Source organism: Etheostoma cragini, chromosome 9, assembly GCF_013103735.1.
Source record: "Etheostoma cragini isolate CJK2018 chromosome 9, CSU_Ecrag_1.0, whole genome shotgun sequence".
Classification (NCBI taxonomy): Eukaryota; Metazoa; Chordata; class Actinopteri; order Perciformes; family Percidae; genus Etheostoma; species Etheostoma cragini.
This window is the reverse complement of record NC_048415.1, coordinates 15,790,889-15,812,333: the sequence shown is the minus strand read 5'-3', so window position 1 is coordinate 15,812,333 and position 21,445 is coordinate 15,790,889. Positions and strand designations below refer to the sequence as shown.

At 39.1% G+C, this 21,445-nt stretch overlaps 1 protein-coding gene across 2 annotated transcripts in view; it reads right to left on the bottom strand.

The window, feature by feature from the left end:
- Positions 1 to 21,445, bottom strand: part of si:ch1073-396h14.1 (disintegrin and metalloproteinase domain-containing protein 10) — a 49,139-nt gene that overhangs the window by 16,068 nt on the left and 11,626 nt on the right. Inside the window, exons 7-15 of one of the 2 annotated variants that reach the window (XR_004658021.1) lie at positions 17,198 to 17,290; positions 16,664 to 16,832; positions 11,260 to 11,423; positions 8,114 to 8,285; positions 7,845 to 7,989; positions 7,427 to 7,610; positions 4,633 to 4,732; positions 4,052 to 4,272; positions 1,499 to 2,493 (exon numbers count right to left, since the gene is read on the bottom strand). Coding sequence is in view for 1 of the 2 variants with exons in the window: in XM_034882466.1 (XP_034738357.1) it covers positions 2,389 to 2,493; positions 4,052 to 4,272; positions 4,633 to 4,732; positions 7,427 to 7,610; positions 7,845 to 7,989; positions 8,114 to 8,285; positions 11,260 to 11,423; positions 16,664 to 16,832; positions 17,198 to 17,290 (1,353 nt within the window). In the remaining variant the exon portion in view is untranslated. Of the gene's footprint in view, positions 1 to 2; positions 2,494 to 4,051; positions 4,273 to 4,632; positions 4,733 to 7,426; positions 7,611 to 7,844; positions 7,990 to 8,113; positions 8,286 to 11,259; positions 11,424 to 16,663; positions 16,833 to 17,197; positions 17,291 to 21,445 lie in introns of those variants that run through there. The other variant, XM_034882466.1, reaches the window with a different exon arrangement.

The following is a 21,445-nucleotide window of genomic DNA, read 5'->3' as shown; positions in this document are numbered from 1 at the left end:
GTGATCAATGCACTCAATGAATCAAAAGATCTCATTGGGAAATGTACAGTTGTGTATGATCAGCATAGCTATGAAAATTAATCCGGTGTTTTCTGATTATATTTCCCAGTGATAGCATATAAAGACTAAACAACACAGGTCCCAGGATAGAACCTTGAGGAACTCCACATGTTATGCTAGTTTTAGCTGAGTACTCGTCACCAAGGGAGACTCTCTCCCAGAAAGATAAATCATAAAACAACCTAAAACTGAGCCGGAGGGGCAAACACACTTCTGCAGTCTGTTATTAAGGATGTTGTGGCCAACTTGATCAAATCAAAAGCAGTGCTTAGGTCTATGGAAGTGTTCCATTGCTATTGCTCATGCTTACCAGCTCAAGGTGGTTTTATTCTTATTGTTGTATCCTATCAGTACAAAACCTGTGTAATCAAAACATTTTTAACAATTTAAACTCTCACATCGGTTTTTGATACTAAAGTTCTGGGAATTGTTAAGTTACACAAAATTGTCAAGTCTAGTCCTTGTGTCAAGTTTCTGTGTTTAGTTGGTTTCATGTTTTCTGTTGTTTTTTTCCATTTGCTGTTTTTATTTTGAAGTCTCTCTATTCCCTTATGTGTTGTCTTGTTTTACTTTGTGTCTTTTGGTTTTCCCGCCTTTGTAATTGTCTGATGTCTTTCACCTGTTCACCTGCCTTGTGTCACCTGCCCCTTGTTATCTCTTGTTTACTTTAGTCCCTCTGCTTTCTGTGTCTGTGAGTTAGTGGATCATTGGTTGTCATTTGTCGTCTGTCTTTTGTGAAGAGTTCTGTCTTGTGTTATTGTGCTCCTGAATTTTTTTGCCCCTTCCTTCTGTGTTCCTGTTTTTCTGGATTTACTCACCTGTTTAGGTTACACGTTTGTAAGTCACTTTCTGTTGTCGTTAAATTATTTCAAACTGCAGCACCCTCCTTGTCTTCCTGCACTTGGGTCCTAGCCTTCATCTGTGACAAAAATAAGCTCTGTGATTTCTTCATGTCCTTGTAGCTGTGAAGCCATCTTTCATTTTATTTACTTTCTTTAATCTATTATTTTTGTAAAATATTGTATGATAGATCCTATTTGGCCTGCAACAATGAAACCTTGATCTCTCTTTGATAAAACTGCTATCATCTCATGGACGTCTGGAATGTAACAAAACAATTTACTTTTTTTCTGCTAAATTTTAACCTTTTTATTTACAAAAGTAAGTTGTATTTATAACTGTCAAATAAAAACTTTAGACATCCCTAACTCTAAGTTAACATTTAGTTACTTTACACCACTGCAAATCATAAAGAGTAACAACTACTCTTTGAGATGACAAACATGTTTACGGACACTTTATAAACTCAGCTTTGTAAGCTTCAGGCCAAAGGTCCTTCCAAAAGACCTATCATGTTCCAATAGTTTATCTCAATCCCGCTCACTATGACAATATTAAAGCGATTAAAGTTTCACTGAGGCATAGCTAGTTGGCCAACAAGGCTAAAGTTAGCCAAAAGTTCAAACACAACAGCAAGGACACTGCAGGGTAAAACAAGGAGTCCCATCAGTCTTTGCAGGGACGGGTGACTTTCATTCGCAGCTGTAGGTGTGTTATGTGGCCTCAAAGGGGTTGACTGGCCCAAAGTTGGCATCAACATCGTTGTTTTCCACAACACATGCATCACAGGAGACTCTCACCGCTCATTGAAATGTATACTGACATGTGAAACAAGGAAAAGAAAATGGATATTGACGTACTTTGTCATTCCAACTACGCCTCTCACTGCAAGCCTGAGAGCAGTGGTGGAGGAAGTACCGAATCTCAGTTCTTAAGGAAAAGTACACAGACATATTTACTTAAATAGAAGTAGAAATACCACAAAGACAACCTTACTTAAGTAAAAGGGGGAAAAAAAGTACCCGATTTTAAATGTACTTAAGTATAAAAATTAGAAGTACTTGCATAACGATTTATTCTCAGTGTGTATATACAATATAGGGATGCTTCGCATATGACCAACCAGAATAACTGGAGCAGCAGCGGTAGTACCGGGAGCAGTACGTGCCTGGCCAATAAATGCTATTGAAGTGCTGGTGTTGGCGTAGCCATAGTGGGATTCGTAATATCGGGAGCGGTACGGACTGTCGCTGCTGAAGGCTTCCCTACGTACGTAACGTGTGACGGTCAGAAAGACGTTTTGGAAGGGGGAAAAACTGATCAGGAAATGTAACGGAACGTTGTAGAAATGTAGTGGATTAGAAAGCATAGATAATTGCTACATGTAACAAAGTAAAAGTCAAAAGTATGCACTATTGAATCTTTTTAAGTAAAGTACAGAAAGGTGTGTGTGTGTGTGAGTGTGTGGGGGAGGGGGGGGGGTCAAGATCACTCCATGTCAGTGGTGTCTAGTCTAAGACTGCAGAGGCAGACGATGAAGCCCATCACTCCAGACAGTGTCAGGATAGCCAGCAGGATGGCCCACCAACGAGCCTGCAGAGGATGGAAAAAATATTGCATGTGAGTTTGGATTACTGTTGACTGTATTTCTTGACTGGGCTTTTGTGATGCTGATCAGAGAAATGTTGTGCATTACCAGAGTGGCTGAAACCAGCCAATCATTTTTTTTCTTCAATTATTTCTTTAACAAAAATGACTTCCACTATCCAAATCATTGCAGATCTGTCTATCAAATTACTAAGTAATTGACTAATCATTGAAGCAAAAATTAAAATTTCAGTTAGCATGTTCCTAACAGTTTTCTGAACTCCCAACTATGACACACATACAGTATGTGCTGATAAATGTGAGCAACACGACAAGAAAATGTAACATGTTTAGGTTCTGTGTGATTTTTTAGTATAAAGCACAATTTTCACATAGATCTCGTTGAGAGGTAAATAACCCTAATATTAAAAATAATCCTATTTTAAAATAATCAAAATTTGTAAAAAAAATAAAATAAAAAAAGAACTTTATGATTGACTGTGATCATTTTTAAGTAGGCCCACATTAGAAAATAGGTCAGCAACACAATGTGCTGTAGGTGTGTAAAACAACACAATGGTTCCTGACTAAGGGGTCATTTCTGTGTCCAGTGACACAGATGACTAATCCATAAGGTGCTCTTTCAACAACCAAATGGGTTTTACTTATTATTCACGCGATTCACTGAGGATGTGACCTTAGGGAAACATCTGCTGCATTTTAACAAAGACAATGTACACATACATAGGATACATTAAATGATCATTGTTAAAAGTCCCCATGACAACATTTTACAGAAAGAAGTTAACTCACAGGAAGTACACATCAATCACTTTTCACCCACGTAATTGATGTTGAAACGTGCCTGACCTGATGGCCAGAAAACCATTGATCAGGACATCTGCTGAGCTTCTTTATGTCCAGATGGTTTTCTGTGCATGTGTACAATTAGACACTGACTTTCTTTTGAAACAAGTAAAGTAGTTAAAGAAAGTAAAACTCTTTACTCTTTAAAGTCTAGGATTAGGCTTTTGAAAGGGTCTGTGAACTGAAACACTGATTAGATTCACTTATCAGAACACTGTGAAGCTTTCTTTGTTAACACACACAGATTAGTTTACATTCACATAGTGTATTGCTTAACAAACATGTTGAATACACATTTCTTATTTTAAGGTGCATTATAACCAGCAGCTGTTACAGCGTGGTGCAGCTAGCTTAAATGTAAAGCACAATTGAAACTATAGAGGGACCTGCTCATCCTAACATTACTCCACAATACCACTAGTGATCAAAAACTCAGCAGGGTGCCTTTAAAAGGGAATAATGCAACTTTTATTATGACAGTTACTCTGTAATGGTAAATGCTAAAATGTAGTATTTGGTAGCTCAAGTACAGAAGAGTCAGCAAACTAAGACTAACTAAAAACCCCTTAATGTGTCAAATTAAGTAAGGGTGCATTTCATTGCTTGTGATTTCAACCTGTGACACCCTCCATCATTTCACATGTGCTGTTATCTTATGCATGTATGTGTTATCAAACTTGTCGTAGGAAACCTTTACCTTCATCCACTCTGCTATGTCATCGAATTCCTCTAATTTGAGAAATGAGTTTTTCAGTCTTGCGATGGGGCCGTCAGCATCCAGCAGACGACACACATGGAATTTGTCACAGTATCCTTGGTTCCCTGAGCACGGAGCTCCGCCAACCAACGGCAGTGCCTTCTTTTGAAAGTGACGAGATAGCACGGAGGAGGTGGTGCTAGCACACGTCTCAGGCTTATCTGCACATTGGTAAAGAGAAAATAACATTAAAATATACCAAAAATACATACATTTCATAAGTACTTAAAGCCATTATGTACTGTATATAATTTAAACATTCTGTCTTTGGTCGTAATTTTTCTGCAATAAGAAAGAAACTAAAGTAATTCAAAAGATGAATTGCCTTTGAAACACAGACACCAAACTTCATCTTATATTGTGTACATGGACCATTATGTCAGATGTTGTCTCTTGTGATAGTTTTGAGGGAATGTAATGGAAAAAGTAAACCTTGATGCAAACTGACACAAGCTGACATGTTGGGACACGAAGTGTAAACACATTTCACAGTAGTACAGTAGAGGACATTGGCTAGTTACCGGGCTGCTGACAGCACATGTGGCATTTCTCCTTCATGGAGTCTCCTGGACAGTTACACTGCTGCAGGCCATGCTTCACACACACGGACTCAGCACACACCTGCAGAGAGAACCAGAAGCACTTTGTTAAATTTAGACATCCCTGGGTCTAGATGAAGCTGAGGAAATTAAGCTTATATTGTGACATCACTGTTGGGTGTGGTTGCAGGTGCAACAAAGTGCACTTAGGACCACACGCAAACTGACTTGAAACTTTGGACCAGAGTTATGGTGATGCACTGCTTTTAGCCTAGTGTTAAAAGGAACATTTTTTTCATTTTTTTCATTTGGGGTTTTATGAGGTACTTATCCATAATCACTGTATTTTATCACCTACTGCACACCTAATCAATATCAGTCAAGTGTAGGCTATATTTAGAATATTTTCACCTTTCCATTGAAGCTCTATTCAAAGCCACAAGCAACCAGACTCCTAACACAGTAATTTTACCTTGCTGAACAAGTTGCTAGTCTACCGCTTTCCTAGATCGGTTAGTTAGTTTGTGTTAATGAGTGAATTTGGTGTTAAAGGGTTAGTTCTATCTGTTACTATGGACAAGTAGCCTCATATAATCCCGCTTCCACCAATCTGAATCTCTCTAAATTACTCTTTAAGGAATTTTTTCCTTATGTTTCCAAATATTATAACATTGCTTGTTTATGTTGCAATCCTCTGAACAATTATATATGTTTACTTAGACTGGGAACACATTCTGGATGTTTTAATCTTTTGATTTTTTCAAAAGTGTTTTGAAGAAGAGAACCAGAATTTGTGATTACCTCTGTTTATTTGTACAGAGGGAGTCAGTTTTCCTATTTTTTGTTCCTTTGATTCTAAGAAGGATTTGAGCCTTCTGCTGAAAGTGACTCAGCATAATTTATGATTAATTTGAACACAATAACTAAAACCCCACCTTCATTTTGGAGTATATTTCTTGCGTGTTAACATTTCTTTACTTTTCCAGTTATGTTCCATGTTTGTGGATGAGGTCATCAGGGGATAGCACACTTTGCACATTTGGAGAGTAATATATCAAAAACACAGCTGGGATAAATCCCTCGCCTCTCCTGCTAAGAGGACTATCACCAGAGGACATTTAACAATAAAGGAAATCTGGTGGAGATAAAACTTTTATGGAGTCACAAACTGTTGTCTGGTGGTAACATGAATTAGAGGTCTTTTCTAAGTAACGCTGTGTTGTAATATGTTGTTTATTTCCAAATTCAGTGAATGATGAGTATACTCATTAGACAGCGAAGCCTCTACTTGAATCCAGAAGAGTTTTAACCAAATGTTAGCTGATAAATAAACAGGAAACCCTTCCCATGGCGCTGGATCAGTTTCAAAATAGCATACAACAACCTATGAATAGCAAGAGCAACCTTTTTCTAACTAATAAACTAAGATATACAGTATTTTAATTATTGTAAACCTCATAAAAAAAATTATTTGATATAAGCCTGAAAGACAGTGTTTCCCTGCCCTTTCTGGTTGAAAGTTTCAGCAATGGATGTGTCCTTGCAGTCATGGCCATCGGTGAAAAAGTCATCATTTGCAACACGTCTTGTGGAAAACTGGGGCTAGATTTTGCTAACAGTTTCCCAGTTGGTGACGAATTGTTGACAACTGACGTACAGAAACACGGCCGATCATTGTTCAAATGTGTTGAATGGTTGGAAACCTTTCCTAAATATAGAAAATTCACGCATGTCCACAATGTGCTATTGATTTAGGTTGTAGTCGTCCATTGGCATCAACAGCGTAACTTCAATTAGTTCTCAAAGTTGTGTGCTATTGCAAGTTACAAGGAAACCAATTCAAGTAGGCCGATGTTTTGAGCTCTTTGTAGTGAGGGAAGAAACACGTAATTGAAGCGCTTTGGGGTGTCCCTTGTCATTGTGGCCTACATGTTTTCACACACCTGATGCTCTAGGCTATGCCCAACAGTTGTTATGTCAAACGACAATATGACAGAAGAAGAAGAACACGCATTCTGACCATGTGAACGCTGGTAGTCGGAAAAATAACATAAACACGGGCAACCATTTGTTGCTGCAACCACACCCAACAGGGATGTCAGGGTGGATACATGATAGCACAGTGAAAACCAATCAGCACAAGTGAAACCATTGGAGATCAAAAAAGAGACTTTTAGCTGTTAAGATGCTCTTTAACTGCATATGTGCATATGTGCATATGTGTGTGTCACAGTCCTCAGATTTTTGGTAAAGACTCTAGTTCTGGGTTTTCTGTTTTCTGTGTTTTTGTTTCTTTCCCTTCTTTGCCTATCTGCGCACCTTTTCTGAATCAGTGAATCGTTAGTCCATCCCTTCCCCCATAGTTTTCCCCAGCCAATCATCTCCTTGCTCCTTCCAGCTCTTGCCTAAGCACTTTTTTCCCCTCACCTGAGTTTCTCCAATCACCTCTCCACCTGCACTTCATTCGTCAGTTTATATTCACATCTGGTTTACAGTTCAGGCTTTGTAGAATTTTTGGTTTTGTTCTGTTATGTTTTTAGTTAGTTATCAGTTTAGCGCTGCTTGCTCAAACCTTAAAAGTTATTTTTTTTTTAGTTATTTCCCACATTGTTGTTGTGTGGTAATGCAGTTAAACACAGATTGAATTGGAAAGTTTTTACTTCATTACCTCACTTCAACCACAAATTAATGGAAATAAATGGATGTCTGTTTTAGTAGGCGATGTAGTTGAACCATATTGAGTCACATGGCGGTGTGGTGGATGTGGCTGCCTCACCCCGTTCAGGCAGACACGTGTCCCCTGACTGCAGACAGTGAGGTTTTCCTTGGCGCTTGGCTCGGGACAGACCGGGGAGAGGCCTGAACACACAGCCTTTCTTTGACAGTCTGTCTCCTCATCACAGGTCTGACCCACCGGCTTGAACCCGCAGTCCTGACTGCAGCACAGGCCTTGACTCGGACTGGGCGAAAGCATCATACACAAAAATAAACGTGAAAGCCACATATAAACATAACAAAGACACAACGAAAAGATCCATCATCATCGTGTGCTCCCATTTTAATCAACAAAGATAAGAACAGGATCAGAACAAGTCTGCATGCCGATGCATCTAAATTCTTCTGACACACCTAAGTCAGAAATGTGTAAATGTCCATTCTTGAAGATTTTGTGCACAATCTGATGGTGTGTGTACCTGCAGATTTTCCCAGGCTTGAGGTGACAACGGTCTCCTACAGGCTGTTTGGCACTGAAGCAGCAGAGGTCTGCCTCGTTGTGTCCAACATCGCACTCCTCTCCTTCCTCGACAATCTGGTTTCCACAGATGGGCTGATCACTGACTGGCCAGAAAGAACAGTCATGCAGATAAACAAACACAAGTAAATACACGCACACAATTTCTAAGGAAAGCGTGGTGTAAACATTTGGCCGCCAACTCAGCAGGACCCATCTTTTCTTTCTTACCCACAAAGCACTCATCCTTCTTCAGCTTCAGGATCTTGCTGATGTGTTTGATGCTGCAGGGCGACAACTTATCGTTGTTTTCACGCACATTGTCTGTGGCGTGAGGGAACATCAGATACCTGCCTTTACCGCCGCTGGAGCCGAGGTTTCCACAATTTGATCCCTCATCGTGCTGGAACACAGACAAAACAGCAGAAATGAACTTTGAAATGTTTTTATTTTTTTACAATGAGCAAAAGTAGTTATAAAAGTAGTTATTTGGACATTTCCAATAAAAGTAAGACAGCAGGGGAAAAAAACATTTGTTTCCACCATTGTTATTGGCCGTCATCGTAGGCATGGACAATTATTTTACAGGCCCTTTTTGAATAGGTAAAACACAGTTTTCTGTGACTTTTAAAGTTATCTTTGTTATATTTTCAAATTAAAAGAAATTCTTTATGCAGTCAAAAGATTTCCCTGGAATCTGATGGCCATGAAACAGCAGAGGAATGTATTGTTCTACATGTGGGACACTGAGAACATAACAGAGATTATTTGTGAAACATTTTCTGGAACAGGTGCTCTCTGGATGTCAAACTAAATGGTGGATTAAGAGGCCAAGGAAAGGGCATGAAATTAATGTTTTGATGTGGATATTTTTCCGCATCTGTTCTTGATTAGTTTAATGGATGGAATGTCATAGTCTTCAATATTTCTCTGTACTGTCAGTATATGTAAGTCTAGGGGTTAATGTAACTGCATCTCACAGCCAATGTTGGAGTTGTTTCATACAAATAGTACATTTGTTTTCTTTTTGTTATTTACTGTTTCGTACCACATAGTGATTTACATTTATTGCTGCAACCATAATGACAACAAAACAGGGGAAAGCAGTAAGAAAAGAAAGAACACTAAAGTACAGGCACAGTACAGTACTCTGTCAATCTGCAAATTCCCTGCCCTTCTTGTTTACTTCTTGACAACTGTAGTGGTTTTAGAAATGCTGATACCACAGACATTAACTAATTAGATTTTACGACAAATTCAAAGTTCAGTTTAGTTTTCTCTGGTGTTGTGGCTTGTAAAACCTGTAAGCTACTTTCTTTTGTTTTGTGCATTTCTGTGTTTGTTTAAACACGTTAGACATTCAGGTACAGCTAAAACTAATAGTTATTGATTAATCGATTGAAATCAATTTATTCAAGTGTCAATGCTAAGCATGATCTTGTTCCTACTACTCCCATTTGCTGCTTTTATTCATCATACACAATTGTAAACTGAATATCTGGGGTTTTTGACCAGAAATTGGGTTTGGGAAATTCTTAAAATTGTCACAATTTTTTAGAAACATTTATGGCTAGTCTTATTAATACAAAAGAGAGGGTTAGGGTTAGGATGCATGTAATTTAGCAAATACAATAGTAACAACTAAATGAAATGACAGGAAGGATCGAGACAACAAAGAAGGTAATCAGTTCTATTTACATTTATTCAAATACATATTCATTCTCCTGAGCAGCAATTGATCCATAGCACACAACTCTAAAATCCATTGTGTGCATGTGTGGTTGCAAGGGAAGTAGGCCAAAGGCCAAATCAGCACTTTACCCAGAATTCACGCTGCACCACAGCACACCCCTCTTTTTTGCTTCACCGTGCCTGCTGCACACATTAGGTGAAGCACATGTTCAGATCTCTTCCAGGCTGTCCGGTCAGGAAACAATGAGACATGCCTCCAGGATCCAGGACACTAGAACTTGCGGTAGTTTAACTTGTAAAGAGCTTGCGGGGTCTAGCAGAACTAATCTGCTCAGGAACGCTTCAGAGGACTCTTTGGTCTGTGGCAGTGTGAATAGCAGAGGGCGAGGGGAAAAACACTGCTGGCATTTTGGGCAGTGGGAGAAAGGTTGCAGGTGTTAGCGACCATCACACATAGAGAGGTGCATTATACATGAGCTGTGTGTTGTTATGTTGGAGGAGGCAAACAGAGAATAACGGAGAGAGAAAAAAATCTGAGATCCTCCTGTTCTCTCATTTCAGATTTTCCAGTGAGGCTGAGCCAAGAGTTTCTATGAAACAAACCAGTTAATACAGGCCAAGGTCTTTCATGCCCACATGAGTGAATCATTCACAGATAATTTGTTCCGGTGCAGTGCAAACAGCCATGTATGTGAGAATATGCGAGTTTAGTCTAACTTTTAAATCGCAGGGATTTTTCATGTTGACTTATCATTCAGCACGCAACTCACACGGTCGTATGATGGACTAGACAAGTGTTTAAATTATTGTTTCACTGGGGCACCAAAAAGGGTTCAAGGTAAAACTAGTAAAGTTTAACAAATGTCTGAAACAGGGCTCCAAAAATGGCTTAAGTTGAGCCCTTAGACCTTTTACATAGCAGACATTTTTTACATGTAATGGTAGAAAATCACAGGTGTTACTAATAATATTAACGATGTCTCCTTTCAATGGTAATGGCTAGTAAGCCTGTTGATTAAACAAGGTCTCACACTAGCAGGATCCTGCAACTGGAACACTAGGAACGCTCTCTTTCTCTGAATTGACCTGTGATCGACCAAATACTATTACGGCTAGATTATACAATGCCTGAATATAGAGCCCACAGGAGGTGAATAACTCTAAATCAGACCACTTAAAGTACAATATTCTGAAAGTACTTAGTAAGTAAGAATCTTTGCCCAACGATAGCAAAAATAAAGTGCCCACCGCAGCTTTAATGGTATTAATTAGACCTGTGAATATTCTGCCATGGGTCGTTTTAATGTTTGGTGCAAAATAGGCTGATACACAATGAATCAACAATAACAATTTAAAAGGAAAATCAATCCTAAAACAGACTCTACAATTTGCAATATCAGTGATTTCAGACATCGATCTTGTCTAAACTTCTCTCCCTAAACTTACCCACATTTTTGTTGTAGATGGTGTAATCTCTATGTGTGCTGATAAATTTTGAAATATCACATGCAAATTAGTGTACATGAATGTAGAGCACAAAACATATCCAATTCATGGGATATATTGGGTGCAGTAGTCCCTATAAACCTGTGTTTGGTTTGATTGAGCCACTTTAAAGGCCCCCTCTTTATTCAGTATCAGATACATGTTGTTAGTATTTTGTAAACTCTGTGATGACGACTGACCGGGGATCCCAGGCTGTGGCCGAGTTCATGAGCGAGGGTCAGCTGGACGTGTCGTGGAGGCAGGAACTGTCCGTAGTTCTGAATTGTGACCAGACCTGTGTTCAGGCTAGAGGTCTGGCCATTATGCTGAGTGGTCTGCTGTGAACATATTCCTCCCCAGTTACCTGAAGTGCACACAGATAAGAGGATGAACATGGAGTTTAGTTTCCACTAAGGTCATATAGATGGAATGACATTTATAATATAAAGACTTAATTAAAACATACTGACTTGTCACTTGAAATACAGTATGGTTGCATAACTGACCTTGTGCTACTGGAAATACCTTAAACCAACAATGTTTTGCTACTGAAGCATTATCGACCTCTGAGGCCCAGGGACGGGGAGATGCAGAAAGACAAACAGACCTGCTGAGCTTCTCTAGTTTCACATCAAAGCGTGCAAAGCCATTTGGCCTCCAATGGTCTCCATCTGCCTTTGGGTTTATGTAATGTCCCTGAAAGCCATTCCCACAATTACAAACAGCTGGCCACGTTCACATGGCTGGATGGATGTCTAGATTGTGACATCATATTTCAGCTGGCCAGCCAGAGGACTGCTTTTATGGTCCTATTGATCAGAATGAGCACATGTGACAAGGTTCCTTGAAGTGACTGCTCGTGGATTTGAAGTTTAGGTGGTTTAAAAAGACCATTTATGTTATATTACTAATCTGATTACTTACTGTAATTTGGAAGGATTGATTGTAAATGCAATACTTCAAAGGTGGGAAAGGTTTATTAAAACTGAAGGAGGGTGAGCAGTCTTGTATTTAATAAGGAGGACAGACTAACGGGGTGTTGTAAATACTGGCTGTTTGGCAAATTTTTCAATGGATATTACTGTTTCTATTTTGTGCCCTTTTTTCCATCACTCTAATTACTCTGAGAGAGAATTGTGTTTATTGAACAATTGATTTGTGAATAAGAAAGGAAGCTCAAGCACCTTACGATTATTGTTAGTTGTTTTAAATTAATTAATTTATTAGCATTTTCTATTTCATCCTTTTCTTTTTCTATTTTTATTTTATCGTCTAATCTTTGGTTGTTTATTAATGGTTAGACCTGATCTGTCATGTATTTGTTCTGTTGTTCGTTTTTGTGTTATTAAAATAAGGCCATTCATAACATCTCACACTTAAATGGGGTCAATCATTCTTAATGTATGGCCACAAATCTACCAAATACTGAACCTGAGAAGATGATAACCACCTGTGTGTCTAATCTAAGCCTAAGAAACTGACCAATTACTACCTAACAACATCCACAGCCATGTTATTTCATGCTCTTCTTTGTTCAGCATTATTTTCTCAGCACTTATTGCCATCACCAACTCTTTCAATCACTGGGAGTAATCTCTATGTGTCCATCCTCTCTCTTCATTGGTTCTCCCATTTGTGCCCTTGTACGGTTTAGCAGTTCCCATGCAGTCACATGATGTTTATGTAACACCTCTTACACAATGTACCAATTTTAAGGGGGTATAGCTCATCGGGTGTGCGTCTGTTAAAGAAATTTAGCGCCTGTTTCAGGGAAATCTGAGTTCACTAGGTGTAATTGAGGACTGTGGGAACCAGTCGAGGGCATCTGGATCTTCTACCGGCATGTTTTTGTTACACAGTGGGCGTAAGTGTGACGTCCAGGAACAGCGAGGGACAGTTAGAGGTTGATAAACAAAAACCAAAGTGCCCTTTATCTGTGCTGTTGTAGAAACAATGAGGGTACTATAGGGAATAGGAGCGAAGGCAGAAGGCACACTACCGTCATGTCACGTGAAGGATGCTGCCTGTGACAATACAACAATCTAAGCCTCTTATTTTATTCCTTGGTGTTGACATCACATGATGGTTTTTGCCAGAAACGAGAAAGCACATTTAAATTATTTTAGCTTCAGGGGAAAACATTAAACTGTCATAAACTGTACTCCTTACTGCTAACAGTACAAGGAGAGCAGTATTATATCCGCCAACTGTCAGGAAAGACCCCCCCAGCCATTGTAATCACAAATTCTGGATGCATTCATTTCTCCAGCATTCCAAGCTTTTGACATAAAGTCCCTCGCCCCCTCCCCCCATTGGGCTATTCAAGGAGCTGGGTTTCCTAGAAAGAGCTTACTTTGGAAGACGGTGCTGTGGTTTTTGGCAGGGGGAGCAGAAAGGGGCTACGATTTTGTCCCCTCCTCCCTCTTTTCTTCACTACAGCAAGGAGATGCAATGAAAGACTCCTATTATTAGCTCGCTGTACAAACACAGTCAAAAGAAACAAGCGAGCCTCCAGATCACGTGCACTTAATCCACACACTCACCATAAGGAGTAAACAAGTACTAAGACACACAGAAGCAGAAAACATACACCCAGTAACACCTACTTAAATAAATATTTAGTCATACAGTATCCATTAACATCATAGAAAAACAGGAAAACACACACGCACACACACACACACACACACACACACGGTTTAATAACATATAATAGTAGAGGGGTGAAGGTCTTTCCTTGGATAAACAAGCGGGGTAAGTCTTATTGTCTTAATCACACCTTTAACAACAAAAACAGACACAGTGGGCGACATGACCGCTAATAACACTGACCATAGTTCTCGGAAAAGTCCAGTGGATGCTCTGGAAGACTGACAAAAGTACTAAGAAAAAAAAGAGTGAGCCTGAACAAAAACAAACAAACTGGAAGCAAGCAGTTACAGCACAAACATCCCCAGCAAAAAGTCAACAAACTACAATGTACCTAACTAAGCAAGAAAAATACGGAAATTAGAGAGTAGACGCTGAATTCAAGTTTGACTTCTCCCGTGGCTCGCAATTAATAGAAATATAACTGCAGGTATAAACGAGATCTGTAAAAAGAATCACAAGAGATTTGTTTACATGACGACAGACATTGCTGGGCTGTTGATTTGCATAAAACTTCAATGTGGAAAGTAAATTCAAGCTTGTTATTCACTATAGTCCAAAGATACTTATAGGTTTCAGCAGAGTCTGCAGTCTATCCCTTGATAAAGATATATTGGTTGATTTTAGTAGGTTGGTGTCTAAAATCAATGCACATGTCCTTAGTTTTTCTGCACATTTAGGGAAAGGGATACATTGTCACAACGTTTTGGTTTCCTTCAAGATGTTTAAAGAGAACACATGTCGTCGTTTCTGATCAGTGCATGTTATAATGTTGTACAGTCATGTTAAACAATACCAAAGTGTCAAATAATGAGATGAATGCATTTGGACTTGAGCCCTGCAGGCAGCTAAGGTTAGCTTTGTCCAGTTCTAAACACTTGGTGCTCATTGGGTCACAGTGGGGTCTTAGAATTTCAAGTATTTGTGTACGTCAAGGAAACGGACTTCCCTACATGGTCATGCTGCTGCACGCTCTGAGCCATTGGAGGTCTTTTGGGCAATGATCAATCACGCCGGAGTGGCTTATACTACCAATCTTACAAGGATATAAAAGAGCTTTTCGGAGAACTCATGTTGTAAATTGAACAAGGAAGAACCAACCCTCAAATGCACCAGGTTAATGTTTACATTAAAAATTGACCACTAAAATGTTTCTGTTGGGTTATACATCCATGATGAAAAGGCATGTATTGAAAGATGGATTTCTGAAATGACTTAGGTTTTTTATATTTTTTATAGTAGGTAACTCAAAAAAAGATACATTTTAATTGGAGAACCGATTATTTTAACCCAGAACTTTCCATAGTGCTAGCCATCAGTGAAAGACATTGTAGTAGTGCCCCATGGGCAGAACAGGGGAAGGGTAATTAAAAATCCACATTTCAAGGATACATACTTATGGTAACTGTTAGTTTAGTCTTGAGTGAGTGTGTACTCCCAAAAACCTAATGAGACATCAACCGCACAATCATTGAGTGGAAAATTACAATTAGTTCCTCAATTAGTCTCAGGAGAAGAAGGAATGTAACAGGTGAAAAAACTCCAACCCCTGTCCTTCATTGACATATGAACATACAACTTAGAGAGGTTAGAGGAGGAGGTCAAAGTGATTGATGGCAGCTGTGTTTGAGCATGTGTGTGCACGGTGCATCATGAGTGTCATTGGGGTCTTTGAGTTTATGATTTCATGGTTAATGGGCCTTCTATTTCCCAAGACTAGTAATAAACTGGTGGAAGGGAGTTATGCAGAAACTGAGGTTGAGTGTTTCTGTTTCTGGAGGTCAAACATTATCCACGTTTTTGCTCATACTTCTTCAGTCTCACGTGAGACTGAAAAGTCTCAACAATGTCACTGCCACTATGAATCCACAATGCATGTGTGTAGGAATGTGTGTGTGTGTGTGTGTGTGTGTGTGTCACATGAGATGTCACCATGGCTATCATGCTGTGGAATGCAGTCAGCAACCCTCACTAAGACATATGGGAGTGGTTTGTCCTGTGTGTCTTCTTTGTGTGTGTGAGTGTCAAAGGTTCATTGCTCCTTAACCACATGTCATTGTGGTGGTGTGGTCTCACACCCCTCAGTTTAGCCAATCAAAAGCTGGGTCTCAATGAAGGAGAACCTCCTACTTCAACAATTCACAACATATGTATATACGTGTCCAACACTATGTGCAGAAAGTCTGTCAAACGAGCTGAAAAACATGATTTCTTTTTGTAATCTTTTTGTGATTTTGATTTTGTCTGTAAATAATATAAATAAAATTAAAAGTAAGTAATGAAAAATGTCCATAATGTCGTCTGTTAATGACCTTTACACATTTTAGACTATAACCTAAGGTAAGGTAGCGTTGCCTAACACTGGGGATTGTTATTTGAGGAGTTCACTCACGTTTTTCTTTTGGTCTCCCAAACCAAAACACTTCTTGTATAGAAGGCCTGCATTAGGGTCTGTTATATTCTGGCAAGTCATGTGTGCCACAACATCACATGATCCAGGAAAACCAAGAAAGGCTTTCATTTATTTTTACCGCAGTTTTTACATCTGTTGCTCCTTAATTACTCCTTAATTGACCCAGTTGAACAAAACAGGCAGCTTTGTGCAAAAAAGTATTTTTATTGTCAATTTCAGTGCTGTTAAATCAAGCTGATTTTACACAACTCCACCCCCCAAAAAAGTCTTGGCTAAGGCATAGAGTGCCATTATAATAAATGTGTGTGACTACTTTTCCTAATCAACCTGCTGTTTCATGGCAAAGTGCTCCAAGCTAAAAGAAAGTAATCTCAGAATGCATTCCTATTACCTTATCTACATGTCTAGTCAATGTGGGTCAGCCAAAACAGTTGAGGACACCGTATTGACCTATGTGCTCTGACACAGTTACGCAACTCACCGTACAGTATATGTGCTACTTGTAAAAGTGATTTCCGTGTGTCACATTTAGTCTGACTCACCATGTTTGCCCTCCCAGGCAAGCCCCAGCAATCCACTGTAGTCTCTGTCAGTTAGCAGATAGGACAGACAGAAGCTGTCCCAGTTGTTCTCAGAGTACAGACTCAACAGTTTCTCAGGCCCAATGTACAGAGGGTATAGAGGATCCTTTCTATCCTCTTTTGTCATCACCTGGAAAGAGACCAGCAAACACACTGTTGAATCAAATATCTGCGAAGGAGCACACTTGACACACAATGATTCAAACAATGACATGCTACTCTGCGGCTCTAAGAAAGTAAGCATTGTATTTAGTAATTTTAAATCCTTTTGAGTCTGAGAGTCTTTCCCCATTTAATTCTCACTGGTAGAAGAAGACATATGCTCACCATCTGAGAGTGATGCATTGGCCAAATCATCTCAAGGTTTTGACATGTTTGTGTAATTAAAATTAAATGTGTGAAAGCTAGGATTACTGGTTACTGGAGTTATCAAAGACCCGAAGTGCTGAAGATTTGGGACACTTGTGTCCTTGTTTGACTACAGAAGGATCTTACATGAAGGGATTTCACTTTGAAGTTGATCAGCTTGATTCCATCAAATTCCACTTTGTCGTAGATGTCATTCACAGCTCGCACGTAGGAGGCAACCTGAGAAAAACAGACATTTATATGACAAAATGGTTGATAACATCCCCTGTTTATTTTGTTGTGTAGGTTATGAGATTTACAATGCCTTGGAGCTCAACCCACTGCAGCTTTAAAACTCAGCCTTGACAAAACACAAAAGAACATAATATTGGCATAAATTTGACAGCACATATGCAGCACCTTGGCCCCTTGGCATCTTGGATGCAGGAGACAATTAAGCCACACTGTTAAATATTTCTGTTAATTTACACCTAAATCTCTGTCTGAAATAACATGTTAATACACTCATTTTTGCATTTAAACCATGAACGAACACACAGAGATCCAAATTGGAAAATCACAATAATCCTTTTAGTCGTACAGTATTAATTTCTTTAAAGTTATGCACAGTTTTAACATTTATCAGTGATGTTGATGTATACTAAACGCCACGGACTTGCACCACATGAAATGAAGTAACTTAGCTTGCTGGTAATTAGCCAAGGTGATTCCAGCTAGCAAAATGTTGATAGTTTGTCTACTAATCTTAGAAAACAATGCATTTATTTAATGTCCATTCATATATACAATCTAAATCTATAAATAATAGGATAACTTTATGCCTGTGCTGTTTAAGCATCATTCCCGTAGTCAAGTTTGTGTGACATTCTTGCCATGTCTTTTATTCATTGCCATATCTGGTTAAAGCAGGTTCATCCAGAAAATCAAACGGCTAAGATAAATCAACTTACTGGTAGCTGGTTATGATCCTAGAGAGTTGGTCTAAGACTGTATTTGATGATTTTATGTCAGCTGGTTGCCTTTGATGGATTTTAGCTGTAAGGGCTGCCAGACATGCTGGTGTGACTCTTTTATGTGCAGGTTTTAGCCTAGCAATGAGGTAAATCCAGCTAAAACAGCTACTATTGATTGGGCTAGTGCAGTATCCATGTGAACAGCTATTCTCTTTTAATTGCCTTGGCATAGTGCACCCTATTTTTTGTTTTTTTTGCTGGTTTGATTATCATTAGGTTGTAGATGAATGTTTACATTTGTTTTTGTTTTTAATTACAGATGTAGATTCAGGGTACCATCCCTGATCACGCTACTGATCAAGATGATCTCCTATCTATTGTATGTAGTGAATTCAATGGTTTCAAATTAAACTCTGTATTTTCAAAATTAAAACTAAAACAGAAATTTGACAGTTAAAATATTTCAGTTTTAGGAGCATCCAGCGCTGAAACCACTGAAGGATTCCTGTTTTTATATATTTACCCTACAGTACCAAGAGGAGGCCGCCTGTGTGCTTGAAATCATCCAGAGATTAGATATTGTCTGTTAACACCTACATTTGTTCAGGCCTAGCTGTGGCTCAAGCAGGTTTTCAACAGGTCTAGTCAAAACTGTCTGCAAGCTTCCTGATAATATGTGATTTGTTGACTATGCGACAGCAAGTCGTGGGGTTATGACACAATTGTTAGCCTATTTTTACAAAAACATTTGCTACAGAGCCATAATGTGAGATACAAAGTAATGGAGCTTTTTATACATTGTTGTGTTTCTTCATAAATAAACAATGGACTAATAGAATCTTTAAACACTTCAGATGTAAAGTTGTTCAATGTCAAAGTGACGTCAAAATGACTGTCAGTCAATGGGATGCTAACGCGGGGTAATGGCTTCGTAGCCTTAAAATGGCGCCATGGGAGCTACGTTTAGAGAGGAGAGGCTTACCCCCTTGGTGCCCATAGGCATGCTGGGCGTATTGCAATCTTGTGGCAGCGGTAAGAGATTGCACCATTGACCAACAAAATCCTTTGTCTAAAGTAATTTATTTTAAGTCATTGTTATATTAAAAGCACATTAGTAAAATTTGCCTAGGCTCGTGCACAGCATGCACACAATATGCTTGTTGCACACACATGCAAAAGATTACGAATAAAAATATTACGGTGCAAATCCGCCATCATGATAGCAATGGGCCATGGTACAAACATGCCTGGCTGTTAAAGGGAATGGCAGAGGACACTCTGATTGGTTTATTGCATGTTACGCACGGAACTCAACTATGATTAATGAAGACACTAAGAACAACCCTTTTGAACCATGCGCCCGGTGCACGGACCCTTTTTTCCGCCATCAAACTAGCAAAAGTGAATTTGGACACGCCCTAAAAGCAACTACACCAGGCGCTTCACGCCATGTGCTTAGATTGTTAAAATAGAGCACATGGTGTTTTAGATGTCAGCCATTAACATAACATATTTTATATGTTTCTGTGATCTACTGTATGTGTGCCTACATTTGTAAGTGTTTACTTTTCAGTGTTTGTATTACAATAAAAAAGTTAATTCAACACGGAACTAGATAGTTTTCTTTCACTTAAGTGTTATGTGATGTATTATGCCTATTTTTGTATTAACTCATGCTAGAATATGTCTATTACAATGAGTGGTACACATTACTATGATAAAATAATTAACAATGCATTAAAAAGCAATACTTAATGGAAACAAAATTAATGGCAATTTAACATCAAATTCCTGTAAACAAAAACATTAACAGGAATTAACTGTTAAAGTAACTATAATGGTAAAAACCATTGTAACCCAGTAATTTTCTGTTATTTAACAAGGAAATATTTGACAGTTCAGCCAAGCCTGTGATTGATTGACAGCATCTGTCTATTAACACTAAAAAAACACATCAGAGCATCACTTAGTAAACTAAGTGATGCTTTGATGTGCTCTTTTAGTGTTAATAGACAAGATGCTGTCAATCAATCAAGGTTTTTTAAAGGTTTGGCACTGAACCAGGGACAACAACAGGCATATGTGTTTAAGGTGGAAATAATTTGAGGAGATTCAGAGGTGAGGGGGAGGACGGACAGCAGGATGAAGGCCAGAGAGAATTAACAGTGTGATCACAAAAAACGGCTAAGAACAGATTTACATACTGAATAACTGACTTTGGTAAGGTTGATTGTTCACAAAGAGATTTAATTTAAAAAAACTAGTTTTAATTTAGGGGAAGTTACAAAGTTGTTTTTTTCAACTTATGTCACTGGATTCCCACATCAGTAGGTTGCTAAACTAGGAAGGGCTAATCGAGAAAGCATCTCATGTGACCTCTGACCCCAGAGGAGTGCTTTGTTCAGACAGAGAAACTTCAACATAGATAAATCACTGTTATCTTTCTTAATGCACTGAGGCAATGCAGGCGCGCCAGTAGGCAAGCAGCTTTTAACCCAGTCACTCAAATCTGAGTTCACCGCAGATCAGCCAACTCTAAAAACAAGATCAGTTTAATCCAGGGAATCTAAAATGCATTCTTCTTCATCAACTTTGCATCTTAAAGAGTTGTTACTTTATACTGAAGGTACATACTGGAGCTGCTGGGTGCAGTTGAAGAACAGAAGGTTATTGGTCCTGCTTGTTCTACCATGTGGACTGGGGGCTCTGGCCTTTACACCTGGCTGGCACAGACCCTTACTTGGCAAAACTGTCTGCAACGCATGTGCCACTAAGGAGTGTATTTAAAGAGCTGGTCCCACCTGATAGGTTCTTGGGGCCCCTCTTTGCCAAATCATTTTTTAAATCCTGCACTCACTTCTGGTGCAACCATGTTCTCAGAAAGAGGGGAAGGCTCTGAACCTCCTCCCTGCTGCTGACACGTGATAGCTGTATGTGCGTCTATGCAGACCCTGGCATGTGGCACTATATTCAGCCTAACAACAGCTTGATCATTTGTATTGTTGAATATCTCAATGATAAATAATGAACTACCTCAAAACTAATTGTTTTCCTTAGTATATGTCAGTCATTAGAGAAAATGGTCCAAAAAAAGAAAAGTTTAAGCCATGATTGGAGATTAACAGAAATCCTGAAGTGTATCACAAGGCCATTTGACCATGCCTCTTCCTTGTCCTTGCTTTTACCTGTGTTCCCCACTCCTCCTGTGTCCCTATTCACCCAGTTTGCCTCTGTGTGTCTGACAGTTTGTGTGTGTGTGTGTGTGTGTGTGTGTTATTCCCATTTTTGCTGCTCATCCGCTCATCACCTCAACAGCATATCAACCCTGACTTTTCTCCCACTCTGTGCCTGACCGTTGTTCCAGTCATATTGGTAGCTATCCTCAGGCCAAGCTGTAGAATCTTTAAGGTGTATTTTTTCT